We start from the raw sequence: 15,691 nt of genomic DNA on the forward strand, positions 1-15,691 counted from the left end.
CTGAGGAATAAGAAGACAACAGAGAAAACAAAGACCACAGCTATTGTAACTGTCTCTGTCCCCTCTAGTCTCATGTAGCCCAGTCTGGCCTGGAACATGCTAAGTCTCCAAGGATGATGTGAATAAACTTGAATTTCTGACACGCTAGCCTCTGTCTCTCAAGCATTGAGATTACAGGGCTTGCGCTGCCCCACCCAGTTTATGTGGTACTAGGGATCCGGTCCACCGCTTCCAGTCTGCCAGGCAAGCACTATGCCAACTGAGCCACACACCCAGCCCTCTCACTGCCATTTTTAAAGTCCTGTTTATATTTATTTTCAGAGTTAAGATCAGACTTTCAATGTAATTTTGCAACTTGATTTTTTTTATTTAAAAAAAGCAGTGAGACTTTCTCCACGTCATTAATTTTCCTAAATGTAATTCGTAAGATTGTAATAACAACAACAACAACAACAATAATTCTACAGCTACTCCTCAAAGCCCAATTTGAGTACTTTGTTTTCGCAGAGAAGAACTCTTTCTGGGCCTGTGTAAAGACTGCTCAGAAAACTGTGGATAAGACCACGGAGTCAATGCCCGCACGAAATGCCTCGATCTCGCTAAATTTTTTCAGAAGATTGAATCCTGCGACTCCAAAAGATCTTCAAATGACTCTGTCAAAGGTTGCAGCCCTTCCAGAAATCCACGAAGGACTGAGAGGTGCTCAGGACTTCCAGGCTCCAAAGGAGTCGCGTATCTTTGCGGGGCTCCATGGGCCCCGCGACCCCGCCCTGCTCTCTTTGCACGGTGGCGTCCCCCACCAAGTCGCGCCCTCTGAGACCCCAATTCCGGCCACGGGTTTGAACTTGGGAGGAGCGCGTCCCGGGTTCCCGCCCTGCCCGGATCCACTACCCTCCCTACCCAACCCGCGCAGGCGCAGGCGCCCCAGAGTCCGGCCACAGTCCGGGAGCCCAAGGTTGCGCCCGTGCCACCGCAGCCACTTCCTCCGCTCACTATGATCCTGGGTTCCCGTCTGCTGCTGGCCACGGTGCTCTGCCTGGGCCTCGGCGCGCTCGTGTCTTCTTCTGGGTCCTCAGGCGTCCGAAAGCGAGGTCCCTCGGTGACGGCCAAGGTGATCCTGCGGCTACTGCAACTTCCCCTCCTGCGGTCCAGGCACCAGGGCGCTTAGGCGACCAGAACGCTCTGGCAGGGCTGGAGAGGAGGGGCCTTCGGCCGGGGAACTGCGGGAAATTTGGGGAGGGGGGTGCTGTCTGGGGCTGGAGGGAACTCGGGGGTAGGGACTAGAGAAGGGACTAACTGGGATTTGAGGCTGGCTGGGACTGGAGGAGGTTGGAGGTGGCCACGCGTCAAGCGGGAGGGGGACGTCTAATGGTGCACACACTCGGGTCACTCGGGCTACAGGGCCAACTCCCACCGTCCCCGCCGCTGGTTGTCTGAACTTGTCATCCGGTCGGGTCCAACGGGAGCAGCCGGGACAAGTTCCCTTTTTGCTAGAAGGGAAGTTGTTAGAGTACTTCCTTGGAGTGGCCTGCGTGTGGAACAAAGCTGGAAGAATTTGAGGGGAGGGGACAGGCTGAGGAGGGGAGGCCGGCGCCTGTAGGACGTCACTTGCTGGGGAGAGCCTGGGTCCTGGCTCAGATGAGACCCGTCCTCCTCCCCTATTTCCGACTGTCACCCTCCAAGAGGAAAGTGCAGTTTTAAACTTTGTGGTAGGCCTAGATTGAGCCCTGAGCAGGCATGACAAGGCAGTAGTTGAATCTTAAGGGAATCGCGAGAAATTTAGTCCATACAGTGTCCACTGCTGAAGTTCTATTTCAGCCTGTTTTACCCGAGGATAGAAGAGAAAGAAAAGACGCTCGGAGAAAGGGAGGGAGGTGCTGCAGTGGTGGAGTAATGACCACTTCCAGGAATGGGGTGGAACCAGCAGAAAGTGGTCTTAATGACCGGCCCGTTTTTTGCCACTGAAAATGATACCTCAGGACTAGAAGAAGGTTTAAATCTTCCATGGCTGACTCAACCAAAGAACCAGCAAGGAGAGAGAAGTAAGTTCAGCGTCCAGTGCCACTCCCCTGAGACCCCGAAAACTAGCATGATTAGAGTAACATCCATCCTCAGGCAGCCCCTTGATCTGTTAGGTCTCTACACTGGAAAGCTGATGTGTGTAAGCCACACACACAGCTACTGCAGGTTTATTCGGTCTGCAGATACTATTTCAGATCAAATCCCAAACATAAAATACATATGAACTATGAAATGTTGAAGGGAGTGAACCTAATATAGGTTGGGCACCATTTAAAAACACCTGACTGATGAAGAAAAACCAATCTGGCAAAAGTTGAGGTGCCAACGGGAATTGCTTGTGCAAAGGTCTCCGAGTGGGAAATCCTTTCTTGGCTCAGAGCATGCCGAAAGGACAGTTTGTTTTGGGGGGGTGGGGGGGTGCGGGACTGCAGGCAAAATGACCTGGTGATGAGCTTGGATGAGTGAGTAACAGAAAGGCTCTCAATAGCCTGAGAAGGAATGACTTTGTGTGACCGTTGATCATGGTCATCATCCACAGGACTCAGGTCTTACTCTAGAGCAGTGGTTCTCAACCTTCCTAATGCTGCAACCCTTTAACACAGGTCCTCATGCTGGGGTGACCTCCACCCATAACATTAATTTCCTTCCAACTTTGTAACTGTAATTTTGCTACTGTTATGAATTGTAATGTAAATATCTGATATGCAACCCCTGTGAGAATGTCATTTGACAACTCCTCCCAAAGGGTCGCGATCCACAGGTTTCAAATCATTGCTCTTAGGTAAAGTGGCGGGTGGGGATTGCACACAGAAATGACATAATTGCATATGTGCTCTTAAATTTCTATGATCACTTCGGAGGGTGAACAGAGACACCATTCGGGGTTCCGTGCTAGACTCCAGATGGTGGCTTGGATTAGGGTGGTAATCTTGGGAATGGGGAACAAGGAGCTTGAAGTAGGTATGGGAGACATAATTAACAGGAGTCAGTGAAAGCTTAGATGAAAAGGGGCATCTAAAGGTAGTGACGTAAGGAGCATGATGCCCAAGTAGATGTGAACTTCCGATTAACAAGGGATGATTGTCCAGTGGGAGCATTTCACCCAGAGAGCCACTCAGAGCAAGGCCATGGCAGTCTTTGTGGCAGTGCCTGGCTACTTTGACATCTCTTGGGCAGGTTGTGGGACAGAAGAAAGCCTGTACAAGAAAAAAAAAAAAACATGGCTGCAGGGCATGTGGGACATCCTGACATCTGCAGCACTGTCACTGGGACTTGGGCTCTACTTCCAGGATGGTCACCTATTTTCTTCTTTTTCACCAAGCTTCCTGAGCTCTGACAGACAGAGGTGTATGCAGGCGAACCTCACACTGATCTACATTGGTCGGGACTCTTGAATTACTTTTTGAATGTCTTAGAACGATTCAGTATAATAGAAAATAGAGACATTAGAAAAGAAATGTAGGCTAACTGGCTGTGACTATCCTATGGTCCTTTCTCTCACTATGACTTTATTTAAAGCTAGGAATCTGTAAATGAGAGGCATGAGGTGCTGTCCCACCCCCAACACACACAGCGGGAAGTGTGCCTCCATTTCGGTCCTTGCAGTCTATTGTCCTGCTGGTGCTCTGGTGTGGGCTCTGGATTCTCCGCTCAGAATACACCTTCCAGCGGATGCCACAGGGTTTCTGCACAAGCCAGCACAGGGTGCATTAGAAACGACACTGCCCTCTTTCCCACTTTTAATCATGTTGGGAAGTAGTGGCCATGGGATGCTGGCCAAGACACTTTGGGCAAGTTATCTATCGTCTGAGACTTTGTTTCTTCTTCTGTAGAAAGTATACGGAAATGATAACTCTTCATTATTATGTGTATATTTGGAGGGTGCGTATCTCTCTGCATATAATATGGACTTTTGCAGACGAAGTGTAATAAAGTAGGTAAGTGTTTAGTTTGTGGTCCCTCATTTGTGAGGTCACTTTTCAGTGTTGTTCATCCCTGAATCCTAGTGCGACAGCCTAAGCTTGAAAGCAATTGTCACCCATCTAATAGATGAGGTATACAGCTCAATTTTAACTTACTGAAGGTCCCATGGCCACTTAGTAGTGGAATTGGGCTTAACCATTTTGAACTTGGTGTCTTCTTGGGTGACTCTGAAAGTAGATCTATACAGGATTGGTCCTACAGGCACTTGGTCAGGCTTTGGGAGCCCCCATCCCTCCTTAAACCGTAAGTGTCCCGTAATTTTCAAATGACTTTCAGGGCAGCAGCCAGGAATCAGAAGTGTCTGCGGCGCCTACCCACCAAGTATGGCGTGGAAACCAAGTTCCAACTTTTCCAAGGAGCCCACTCCAGTCCCTACCCCGCCACCAACCTTCATCCCTTCCCATGACACTTCTGATTTGCCTTATAAGGACCAGTTTCCTATTTAAAAACAAAACAAAACAAAAACCCACATCATTTCTATGTGTGTTTTCTCTTTCTTGGGGAGAGGGAGCTTTGTAGTTCATCCTCGTCCAGCTTGGATTATATTCCTAAAGGGCTTCAGCAAAGTCAGAGACAAGGCCCATGGAAGGAGAGGTTTGCCTGCCTGGCACCTACCTCCCCTCCTGTGTGGTGACACTGAGCCATCCAGTGGTCTCTGCTTGTCTGCTTTCTGTTGGCATTGAACTGAGATCTGAGAATCAGAAAGGACTGTTTCTATTCTGTAGGTGCTATAGTGAGAGGTCACAGATTAATAAGAGGGGACCTTGGACTGAACTCCTAATGCTCACACTCCTAGCTGCAAAGCCCAGGGGCCAATCAGCCTCCCTCCTCCCCACTGTCCTCATCTGTGAATTAGTGATAGCAGGTGGGCTGGGGATTAATTACATGAGGTGGTAAAGCACACGGAGACACCATCTCAGCCAGCCTTCTGGTTCCAGAGACCCTCATTCTTGAGCTGCTATGGAGTGTCCAGGTTCTCTTTAGGCTCCATGTGGGGCCCCTTCCCAAAGCCTCACTCAGGCAAAGCAGGAACCCCTGAGAGAAGCATCTGTCCTCGGCCCCACGGAACTGTCAGTAGCTCCCTGCCCCAGCCATGAGAAAGGGTGCCCTGATGCTCCACAGACATGGGTCTTGCCTGGCTGTCCTGGCTCCAGGAAGGAGTGTCAGCTGAGGTATATGCCCAGTCTTGTCCCTGAGCCAGCTGCCTCCTTCCACGCTTTTCTCCCTGTCCTTCATGGTGCCCTCTCCTAACCCGTCCTGCCCTCTAGATCTTCATAGACAGTGTTCTTGGGCATAGCTCACATGCTGTCTTGTGCCAACTGTGGTCATTTTTTTTTTTTACTTTTCTTTTTTAAATTTTTATTTTGAGACCTGGAACTTACTGGCCTCAACCTCACACAGATCTCTCCCTCCGCCTCCCACTGCACTGCGTATCCCGTTTCTTAGCTGCTGCGCTAGGACAATGTGCAGGGACTGCCTTGTAGGGAGGTATTTAATAGCTATTTGTTGGCTAGACAAGCTTGGAAGCCGCCATTTCCATTAGAGTTGGGAGCATTCGGATGTGATTCCTTTTAGTGTCCTCATGGAGTCGAAGGGCAGGACAATTGGGAGAAAAAAAATAAGAGACATACAAATGGAGCCGTGTGTGAAAATGGGATTCTCATTGCAGATATGGGTAATGGGTTCTTCATCCCCAGCAGCTGCCTTCCTTGTTGCTTTCTAAGAATTTGGTCCCGTATTTTAAAAGTCAGAAGGCTTTGCAAGCGTCTTTCTGGTTGTCTCTTCAAAATTACACCCCTGGATCTCTAGCAGAGCTGTTCTGTTATTGCCCACATTCCTTTCTCACGGAGGCACGGAAACCCCTTGGAGAAACCACATCTCACTGCCAGCCTCACCTGTGCTGAGGCGGCCTTTTGTCCTCAAGCCATACCTGTGGTTCTCTTCTGCCATACCTCACACGAAGAGCCAAGTCTTCAACGCTTTCAGGAAAGCTCTTGTATATAAATGATAATAAAACGGTGGCTGTTTTGGCCACGTGGAAATGTCAATGCCACACAAAGCACTAAATATCACATCAGCCCGTGACAGGCCTTCTGATATATTGGCAGGAGCCCTTGCCTTGAGCTGAGTTTGACAGTCTTTACCTAGTGATTTTTCTAGATTTGCAAGGCATCTTTTTTCTTTGACAACCCTTCTTATATTTTTTTAAAGCCATCCCTTGAATGTCTTTTTTTATCCATTCAAACAGTAAATTGGCTCGTATAATCTAAACTTGCTAATGGAATGCCCTTTGACTCCATGGCCTTTTCAAGCCTTCTGTCTCCGAATCATCCGAACATAGTGATTTGTGAAGCCAAGTGTGTGTAATTTCCTTCCAGGTGAAATGGTTTTGTAAAAGAACTCCAAGAGAACTTTTAAGGTTTAATCTGGAAAAACAAATGTGGCGTGTGCACTTCTAGCTGTGTTATCTTTCTTTGTTCTAAGATGATAGCGGAAGAACAAATTCTACTTGGGTGACCACGGGAACCAGACACCTGAATCCAGTGTTGAAGTTTACAGGACAATAGCTTTGTAGGTTGCCTGTTCTTCCGGGGACCTGGTGTCTTGCTGCTCTTGGATGTGAGCGGCAAGCCTGCCGAAGGACTGCTGCTGTGTTTTATGGTCTTTGGCCGTTCCCTTGATAGCAGATGTCTACTAAGAACTCATCAGTGTTCAAAATGACAAAAGATAAATTTGGATAGCTAGGTTTCAGCTCCTCTCAGTGTTTTTTTTTCCTCCTGCCAAGAATAAAGAGAAGAGCAATATTCTCTGTTCTAATCTTCATCCACAAACCAGGAAGGGGAGAAAGCAGAGCTGTGGTTTGCTAAGGAGAAATGTCGAGGGGACTAATGGCCTGAAGACTTTACAAGCTAGCTCTGGCCATACTGAATCAAGCTTTCTCAGTACTTAGCTCATGCTCGACTCGTAGGTGGTGCTCGGTAAATGTTTGTTGAGTGAATCTTTGGGAACGACCTGCTTGCACAGTGTTGTGTCAGCGCTGCTAACTGGCCGCAGGCTTCGTGACTCACACAAGACACTGATGGGCAGGCTTTCCTATGGGGACCAATTTTCAGATTTAATTTTGACTTAGCTCAAACTTCTGTCTTTTTCATGTGGTGACCTTCTACTCTGCATCTCAATTTCCCACAGGTCTTCTTTGATGTGAAGATTGGAGACAAAGATGTGGGTAGAATTGTGATTGGCCTCTTTGGAAAAGTGGTACCCAAGACGGTGGAGAACTTTGTGGCTCTGGCAACAGGAGAGGTCTGTCGCAGACTTATTGACTGTAACCGAGCACAAGTGTGGATCTTCCTTTAGACAAGATGCAATGATGTCTTCCAGAAAAATGAGAATTAATATATCAGATGAGTGTGTGACACCTTAGACTTTTGTTTTCTTATAATTATTCAACCACTCAGTGTCCTTAGGCTTCTAGAAAATGAGAGTAGAAAACACCAGGTTAAAGTACTGACTGCTCCTTTTCTACTTATTTCCACTTGCAGTTGATTCCTGTACTTCAGTTATTTTGAACAGCTAATGATAAACCTTCCCTTGTATATAATTGCTAGAACAGAGGCAAGTTCTGTAGATGTTTTGCTCAAATGTTCTCACTTTCAGATAAACACTATTCATCTTTGAATGAGGGTTATTATTTCTACTTGTGTATTCAATTACAACCATCTCTTTAGAAAGGCTACGGGTATAAAGGAAGCATCTTCCATCGCGTCATCAAGGACTTCATGATTCAAGGAGGGGACTTCACGGCTAGAGATGGCACCGGAGGTAATGTGGTCTTTCTCTTTCTCCTTTCCCATTTGCCAAGCTGGAACCTAAGCATGAGAGCCTCACAATTAAGGTACGAAAACATAAGCCCATTCCAGTTCTTTGTTTTCTTTCTTTCTTCTTTGCTTGTTTCTGTTTTGTTCTGTTTTGGGGATAGGGTTTCTCTGTGTAGTCCTGGCTGTCCTGGAATGTACTCTGTAGACCACGTTGGCCTCAAACTCAGAGATCTGCCTGTCTCTGCCTCTTGAGTGCTAGGATTAAAGGCGTGCGCCACCGTGCCTGAATCCCACTCCAGGTCTTTAAGGAGGATGGAGTTGTAGAGCGCTAGCACCAGAATCCTAGCAGATATGAACAAGGGAGTTGCTCCTGAGGCTGAGCAGGATGACTTGATTTTCATGGTCTTTACACAGTAGAAAGACAGTCATTTAGCATGATACTTTGCAGGCATTAAAAAGATCTTTCTCTCAGTATAGATGATAGAAAAATGTTTGCCACAGAGAGGGAGAACTAAAGCAAAGGTGTTCCTACACTGGTGTGGCAGCCAGCAGCCGGTGTGGGTGTGGAAGAGAAGGGGCCAGAAGGACAGCCTGGCATGTGGGCAGTAGATCGTGGTGAATTTTTGCCTCTTCTATCAAAGTTTCTTTTTTTTTCATTGTTGGTCCTTTTAAGAATGAAAGAAATGTTGAAGTCGTAGCCGAGCCATCAACAAATATAATACAAATTGAGTTTTATAAGCAAAGTTCAACAAAAGACAAATACTTTTGTTTTTAGTTTCAAACTACACTGTTATCTCTCCAAGGGTCATCATCGACCCCTTCCAGGGAGTGTTTTCCCTCCAATGAGGACATCCATCCATGCATCTAGACAGAACTTAAATCTACTTCAGAATTAAATGCTGGATTTGGTAGATATTAGTGGATAACATTTCAAAGAAGCATTTAGGCTATTTTCAGGTATTATTTTGAACTTTACTTTTTTTGCAATGGCTTATTTATTTTTTAAAAAAGTATTGCCATTTAACTCTTCGATTTGCTATACACATTTAGAAGGTTGAGCTTTAGTTCTTATGAAAATACAAAGGCTGTGGATGTAGCTCAGTGGTAGAGCACTTGCCTGGCACGCACGAGGCCTCGAGTTCAGTTAATTGCCAGCATCACAGAAGAAGAAAAAAATCTTATCAGATTTGCACAGGATGTGACACGCACTCAGGTTCCTCCAGGCTAAGATCTGCTGAGAACCATGTTGAGAAGCAACCCAGCTGCTGCAACACCTGCTCTCGGGCAGCTCTGCAGCTGGCTCCAGCACCGGTGCTCCCACTGTGCACCCACCTCTGACCAGCGGTCAGCAGGAACAGTAGCCCTCTTTTCTATCTTATTCTATTCTTTGCCTTCCCTGCACGAGTGTGTGTGTGTGTGTGGAGGGGGGGTGTCTTAGATTAAAATTTTCTGAGTTTGGAAGAGAGGACGTTTTGGACCATTTAGCCTAGGCCTTTCTGTGGGCAGAGCTATCTTCAAGCCTTCTCTTATGTCCTAGCCAATCAGCCTTGAAATTCTCGGTTTTAATTCCACCTCTGTTACTTCTAGCTGAGGCAGGATTTTGAGGTTGACAATCACTGGACAAACAGACCGTTGGAAGAAGTGGTCGGCAGGACAGGCCCTTGGGTGACAGAGACACAGGAGCGAGCCAGACGTTGCGATTCTGCTCTGATATTTGCCAGTGTTTTTGTTGTTTTTCTTTCTTTCTTTTTTTCTTTTCTCTCTCTCTCTCTCTCTCTCTCTCTCTCTCTCTCTCTCTCTCTCTCTCTCTCTCTCTCTCTCTCTCTCTCTTTTTCTCCTCTTTACCAGCAAAAACCGGGCCTGAGAAAGTCTGTTCTGTGGGGCTGTTGTGGGGTTAAACCAATGTATGCACTCAGTGCTTAGTTACCTGGCTGGGTGCAGACATGAAAGTGACCTAGAACTATGGGCATACAGCGGTGGCAGAGCCACCAGGATGGCTCAGCCACCTTTCTACCCTGCTTTCAGATGCCATCTTCCCTTCAAAATAAAATCACTGACTTATTCTGGTCAAATTTTGGCTTGAGGTCCTGGGTACTTTCATCTTCTGCCATATAAAGGGCCTCCTTTGGTTGAGTTCAGACCCTGGTGCCTATCTCCTTAATGGGTGGCTTTTATCCGACCCATTCACTGTGTGGGCTTGCCTATCCTCATTCCTATCACCTGTGGGATGCTGTTAACTGATTACACGAACAACCTAAGTTTCTCTGAAGGGTTTGCTTCTAACATTTGCTTTTGTCCCTCCTTGCTTGGCCTCCCCCAGGGGTGAGCATCTATGGTGAGACGTTTCCTGATGAGAACTTCAAACTGAAGCACTATGGGATTGGATGGGTCAGCATGGCCAATGCTGGCCCCGACACCAACGGCTCCCAATTCTTCATCACCTTGACTAAGCCCACCTGGTTGGATGGCAAACATGTTGTATTTGGAAAAGTCCTGGATGGGATGGTAATTTGCTCATATCCCTTTTTCCTCTGTTATAAAGCTTTATATTTAAATATGAGGAGACCTTCAGTAATTCATTGAATTTTCAAGTGTGTTATTAGATAGCCTTTTATGGTGACTAGAGTTTTTTGTTGTTGTTAGTTTTTTTATTGTTGCTCTTTTTTGCGGGGGCAGGGCTTAGGACAGGGTTTCTCTGTATAGCCTTGGCTATCCTGGAACTCGCTCTGTAGATCAGACTGGCCATGAAATCAGAGAGATCCACCTGCCTCTGCTTCCTGAGTGCTGGGATTAAAGGCATGTACCACCCACTGCATGGCTGTGACTAGAGTTTTTGAAGGTGAACAGATTACATATTGCATGGAGTTTTACTTGCTAGAGGCATTAAAGCAGACAGTGAAGAAGTTAGGTACTTCCGTTAATTTAAGAAATGTAACCAAATAAACCAGGGACCAAATATGCATCCAATGAAATATTATTTGATATTAAAAAGAACATTTAAATACATGCTATAACACAACCAAATATATGTGTGTGTGTGTGTGTGTGATCTGTCACTCAGTCTTTCTATCTATTCACACACAATTTGAAATCTTAACCAGTCACAAAAAGACAAATAGTGTATGAGTTTAATTGTATGAGATATTTAGAGTAGTCAAGTCTATAGGAATAGGAAAAAAAATGACAGTTGTCAGGGGTGGGGAAAGAGAGGTATTTAATGAATACAGAGTCTAGTTTTGCAAGTTGACAAAATTTCTGGCTGCGTGCATATAACCACTACTGAGCTATGTCTGTTTTGGGACTTTTCTTAGAAAGATATGGACAAACATCTGTTCACTCTAGATAGATCACAGATGACAAACAATGAAGTAACTCTAACAAGAGTTTATTGGGGTTTCTTATAGCAGTCTAGGGGAGAGGTTACTTACAGGAACATGGTTGACGCAAAGGCAGCTCCATCACTGAAAAACTCATCCTAGCATGGATGGTTATGTAAAAAAGCTACAACCTTGGAGTTCTGTGCATGCCTCTCAGCAATTCAACTGCCCCTTTGCCCATGGAAATCTTTATTCCTTATATAACTTGGGGGAGGTACCTTGTGAATTTTGTAAATTTCAGGGACTTTCTGAGAGTTGTGAATTGTCTATTCCTGAATCTTAAGAAGCCTACCTTTAGAATGGAAATGTTTTGATATAGACTATACTGCTACACAATAGTCCTTAAAAAGGGATTGATGGCAAATTTTTGTCACATGTTTTGTACTACAATTAAAGTATTAGCCTGCAGGTGGTGCACAACTATAATTCCAGTATTGAAGAGGCGGAGGCGAGCAGATCTCTGAAATTGAGGCCATCCTGGTCTACATAGTGAATCCCAGGTCAGACAGAGAGATACATAGTGAGAACCTGTCTCAGAAATTAAATTAAATTAAAATATTATAGTCAAGTGTAATGGTGCATGACTGTAATCCCAGTACTTAAGAGGAGAGGCAGGAGGATTGTGATTTCAAGACCAGCTGTGCTAGAAAGGAAGTCCTGAGCCAGCCTGGGTTAAAAGCAAGACTTGGCTCAATAATAAGTAAATGAAGAAACATTTTTTTTAAAAAAATCCCGAGCCATGTGGTTGTAGCACATGCATTTTGTCCTAGCACTCCAGAGGGAGAGGATCTCTGGATTTGAGTGAGTTGCAGGACAGTCAAGGCTACAGAGAAATCCTGTCTTGAAAAAAAAAATCCTGAACTCATGAGTCTGTCCACATACTAAGTCACATACATAAAGACATAGGTTATAATAACCAGAAATTATTAAGAGGACCCAAATCTACATTGCTAGTTTTTCACTGAAAAATAACAAGGAGATCAATTCCTAACCCATTTCTGAACAGCCTCACTCTTTGCATCTCCCAGGGTTTCTCCTACAGCTGCCCAGAGCCGCTCTCTCAGGCTCTGCCAAATGTCCAGGTATCCTGGTTAGCTTCCCTGTTGCTGTGATAAAACACTGACGAAAGCAACTTGGGGAGGAAAGGGTTTGTCTTACTTAGGGTTTGTTTTGCTGAAACACCATGAACAAGAGCAAGTTTGGGGTGGAAAGGGTTATTTGCCTTACACTTGCCCATCACCGTTCATCACTGCAGGAACCTGGAGGCAGGAGCTGATGCAGAAACCATGGAGGGGTGCTGCTTACTGGCTTGCTCCCCATGGCTTGCTCAGACTGCTTTTTTATAGAACCTACAAACACCAGCCCAGGGATAGCACCACCCATCATGGGCTGGGCCCTCCCCCATCAATCACCACTTAAGGAAACACCCTAAAGCCAGATCTTGTGGAGTCATTTTCTCAACTGAAGCTCTCCCCTTCTGTGACTCTAGCTTGTGTCAAGTTGGCAAAAAACTAACTAACACAGAATCTATCAGGCTTCCAAATTATAGTTCATCATCCAGGAATCTGAAGCACAGGCCGTGGAGGAATGCTGCTTACTGGCTTGCTCTCTCCATGGCTTGCCAGCTGCTTTCTTAAACATTCAGGATCACCTGCCCAGAGTGGTCCTACCCATAGTGAGCTGGGCCCTCCCACATCAACCATCAACAAAGAAAAGGTCCCACAGACATGCCTACCGATGCCCTCAGTTCCTCAGTTGGGGTTTCCTTTTCCCTGGAGACGAGTTTGTGTCAAGTTCAAACACAAAGCAGCACACTGACTCTGGTTTCCCTTAGCCCTTCACTTTGCTTCCCTGGGTTTCATTTGCATGTGCATTGCATTGTGTTATCTGAGTGTGCGTGCGGAGCGCCTCCCTGGCTGGGGTTCTCACACTTCCATTGCTGTCCTGATTCCACCCAACCCAAGGCTGGGAACTGAGCTGCCCGCTGGAGAACTCATCAGAAATGACTTTCTTGGTCACAGTGTCCTCCTTCCTTAGGAGTGTGTGACCCTTAGGCTCACGTGCTTGAGAGGCCCTCCAGGGCCCCTACAATTTGGGATTAAATTACACCCATGGCAAATTCAACCACTAGACAAATGGCTTAGGTCACCTCTAGATAAGTAAAGTCAGAGCCTAGGCTGCTTTCACAAATACTTTCTGGCCTGCATTGACAAGCCTGGATGAGAGTTGGGGTAGAGCTGAAACCAACCCCAATGCCATGCTAATAATTACAATGGATGGTAGCAGTTAAATAGAAATATCTTTTACTAGAGTTATGGATTTACAAGACTAGCTAAGTCAAATATAGCATGTTTATTATTTAAAAATGGAGAAATAGATCTGATCTGAGTTTCTGAGAAACAAGTGCCTTTATCTCTCTGAGTGGACTGATAGAGCATATATAATGTGCACATATATGTGTGTGCATATACATATATAACATATATCATATATAACACATGTCTTATACACATGTACACATACTTATTACATACACAACACATATATATGTAAAATCTGAGGATTATCTCTTAGGTGCTCCATGCACAGTGGCACTGTTTTGAAGAGTGATAGTAGCAGATAAGGAAAATGCTGGAGTTATTTGCAAAGCAGCACTCCTCAGGTTGCACGGTTTTAGAATGATAACACATATTTCCCAGGGCTGGGGATGTGGCTTGGTTGCTAGAGTACTTATTGAACATATAGGAAGGGCTGGGTTTGACCCATTGTACCTCTTCAACCTGTTACGGCAGTGCTCATCAGTCATCCCAGCATTTGGGAGGTGGAAGCAGGACTATCAAAAGATCAAGGTCACCCTCAGCTACATCATGAGCTCTAGGCCAGCCTGATAGTCGAGACCCTGTCTCAAAAGAGCAATAGCAACAAACATCTCCCATTAGTACTTCTGGATTTAGACTGGTTATTCCTGTGACTTGTCATAGCCGCTGACCCCAGATGAGCCACACCTCTGTTTTTCTCTTGCCAGACTGTGGTACACTCCATAGAACTTCAAGCCACAGATGACCATGACCGCCCGCTCAGTGACTGCACCATTGTGAACAGTGGCAAGATAGACGTGAAGACGCCCTTTGTGGTCGAGGTTCCTGACTGGTGACCGAAATATCGGAAAACAGGGAACACACTCTGGCTGGTCCGTGTGTGCATCTGCTAGCTACTACCTGTCTTTTGACTCTTTAGTTACTTAAAGTTGTGCTTTTTTTATCTCCCAGTTCAGATTGCAACAAAAATTTAAAAATCAACCACACAGCAGATGTCCTGGCAAACACCTGTAACCCCAGCATTTGGGAGGTGGAGGCAGGAGGATTAGGGATTCAGGGCCAGTCTTTGCTAAATAGTGAGTTTGAAGCTAGTCTAGTCTAGTTCTGTTTCAAAAACACCATGCCAACAACTATAAAAATCAACCAAAGTTTATTGTGCATGGATTTTGGCATATCAGGTGCTTTAAACTGAAACAACATATCCTTCTTTTTCAATGGTGCTATGCTTAAATCAAAAAAACTTTGTATTGGCTATTTATTTTTCAGAGCATGGTTACTTATTTGTTTAGTTCCACTCAGTTCCTTGTAATATCCATGTTCAGTGATCCGGAAGGTTTGTTTGAGAAAAGTGGCTACAGTGACGCTTAGCATTCTTCCTTCAAATAATTCTTGACAGGTAAAGGGAAACTTGAGGAATATCACATGTTGTATGTCATCAGCATTTTTGTGCTGTGATGTTCTTTATATTAAATGCTTTTTATATGAATTGGCTCTTTTGTAAGACTTTTATTTTGTTTTTCAATTTTTTTTATATGATGGATGTTTTGTCTGCATGTATGTCTGTGCAGCATGTGTGTGCAGTGCCAATGAAGTCTAGAAGAGGCTACTAGATCCCCGGTCTGTTACTGGAGTTATTGACAGTTATAGAGCCTGCCTGAGCTGCTAAATGTATGTAGAAATTGAACTTGGGCCCTTTGGAAGAGCACTGGAGATGGGGCACAGAACCTACATCCCAAACACAGAAGCTAATCATTCACTAATTTTTACTTAACATTTAGGCCAGTGGTTCTCAGTCTTCCTAATGCTGCAACCCTATAATACAGTTCCTCATGCTGTAGTGACCCCCAACCATAACATTGTTTTCATTGCTAAAAAAAACTGTAATTTTGCTACTGTTATGAATCATAATGTAAATGTCTGGCATATGACCCTCCTGTGGGATGTCATGGCACAAAGGTTAGAAAAATCACAGGTTTAGATTTGTCTGGAGTCCAGTTCCTATGGAATCTTAGTTGGTTGTGTGAATCTAGATTCAGGCTATATTTAATGAAATTAAACAGTACAGTCTTAGGGCTGTGTGATATCTGAAGCCAAGCTCTGGTTAGATGGAAACAGAATCCTGCAAGGCAGTGAGGAGCCAAGGGGGTTTCCCACCCAACCCTTGCAACACACA

General features: G+C 45.3%; 1 protein-coding gene across 1 annotated transcript; it reads left to right on the top strand.

Moving 5' to 3' along the window:
* The first annotated feature begins 910 nt into the window (after positions 1–910).
* On the top strand, positions 911–15,009 carry Ppic (peptidylprolyl isomerase C). The gene is made up of 5 exons (XM_057788970.1): positions 911–1,111; positions 7,195–7,308; positions 7,734–7,827; positions 10,144–10,328; positions 14,226–15,009. The coding sequence occupies exons 1-5, from the start codon at positions 995–997 to the stop codon at positions 14,352–14,354; spliced, it is 639 nt and encodes a 212-aa protein (XP_057644953.1). The 5' UTR covers positions 911–994; the 3' UTR covers positions 14,355–15,009.
* Positions 15,010–15,691: the final 682 nt, after the last annotated feature.

This window comes from Chionomys nivalis, chromosome 14, assembly GCF_950005125.1.
Source record: "Chionomys nivalis chromosome 14, mChiNiv1.1, whole genome shotgun sequence".
NCBI classification, from domain to species: Eukaryota; Metazoa; Chordata; class Mammalia; order Rodentia; family Cricetidae; genus Chionomys; species Chionomys nivalis.

Excerpts from the sequence above, each read along its gene's own strand:
- Ppic (XM_057788970.1), top strand. The coding sequence starts at position 995 with ATGATCCTGGGTTCCCGTCTGCTGCTGGCCACGGTGCTCTGCCTGGGC. Across the intron at positions 1,112-7,194 it reads GTCCCTCGGTGACGGCCAAG|GTCTTCTTTGATGTGAAGAT; the intron begins GTGATCCTGCGG and ends AATTTCCCACAG. Across the intron at positions 7,309-7,733 it reads TGGCTCTGGCAACAGGAGAG|AAAGGCTACGGGTATAAAGG; the intron begins GTCTGTCGCAGA and ends CCATCTCTTTAG.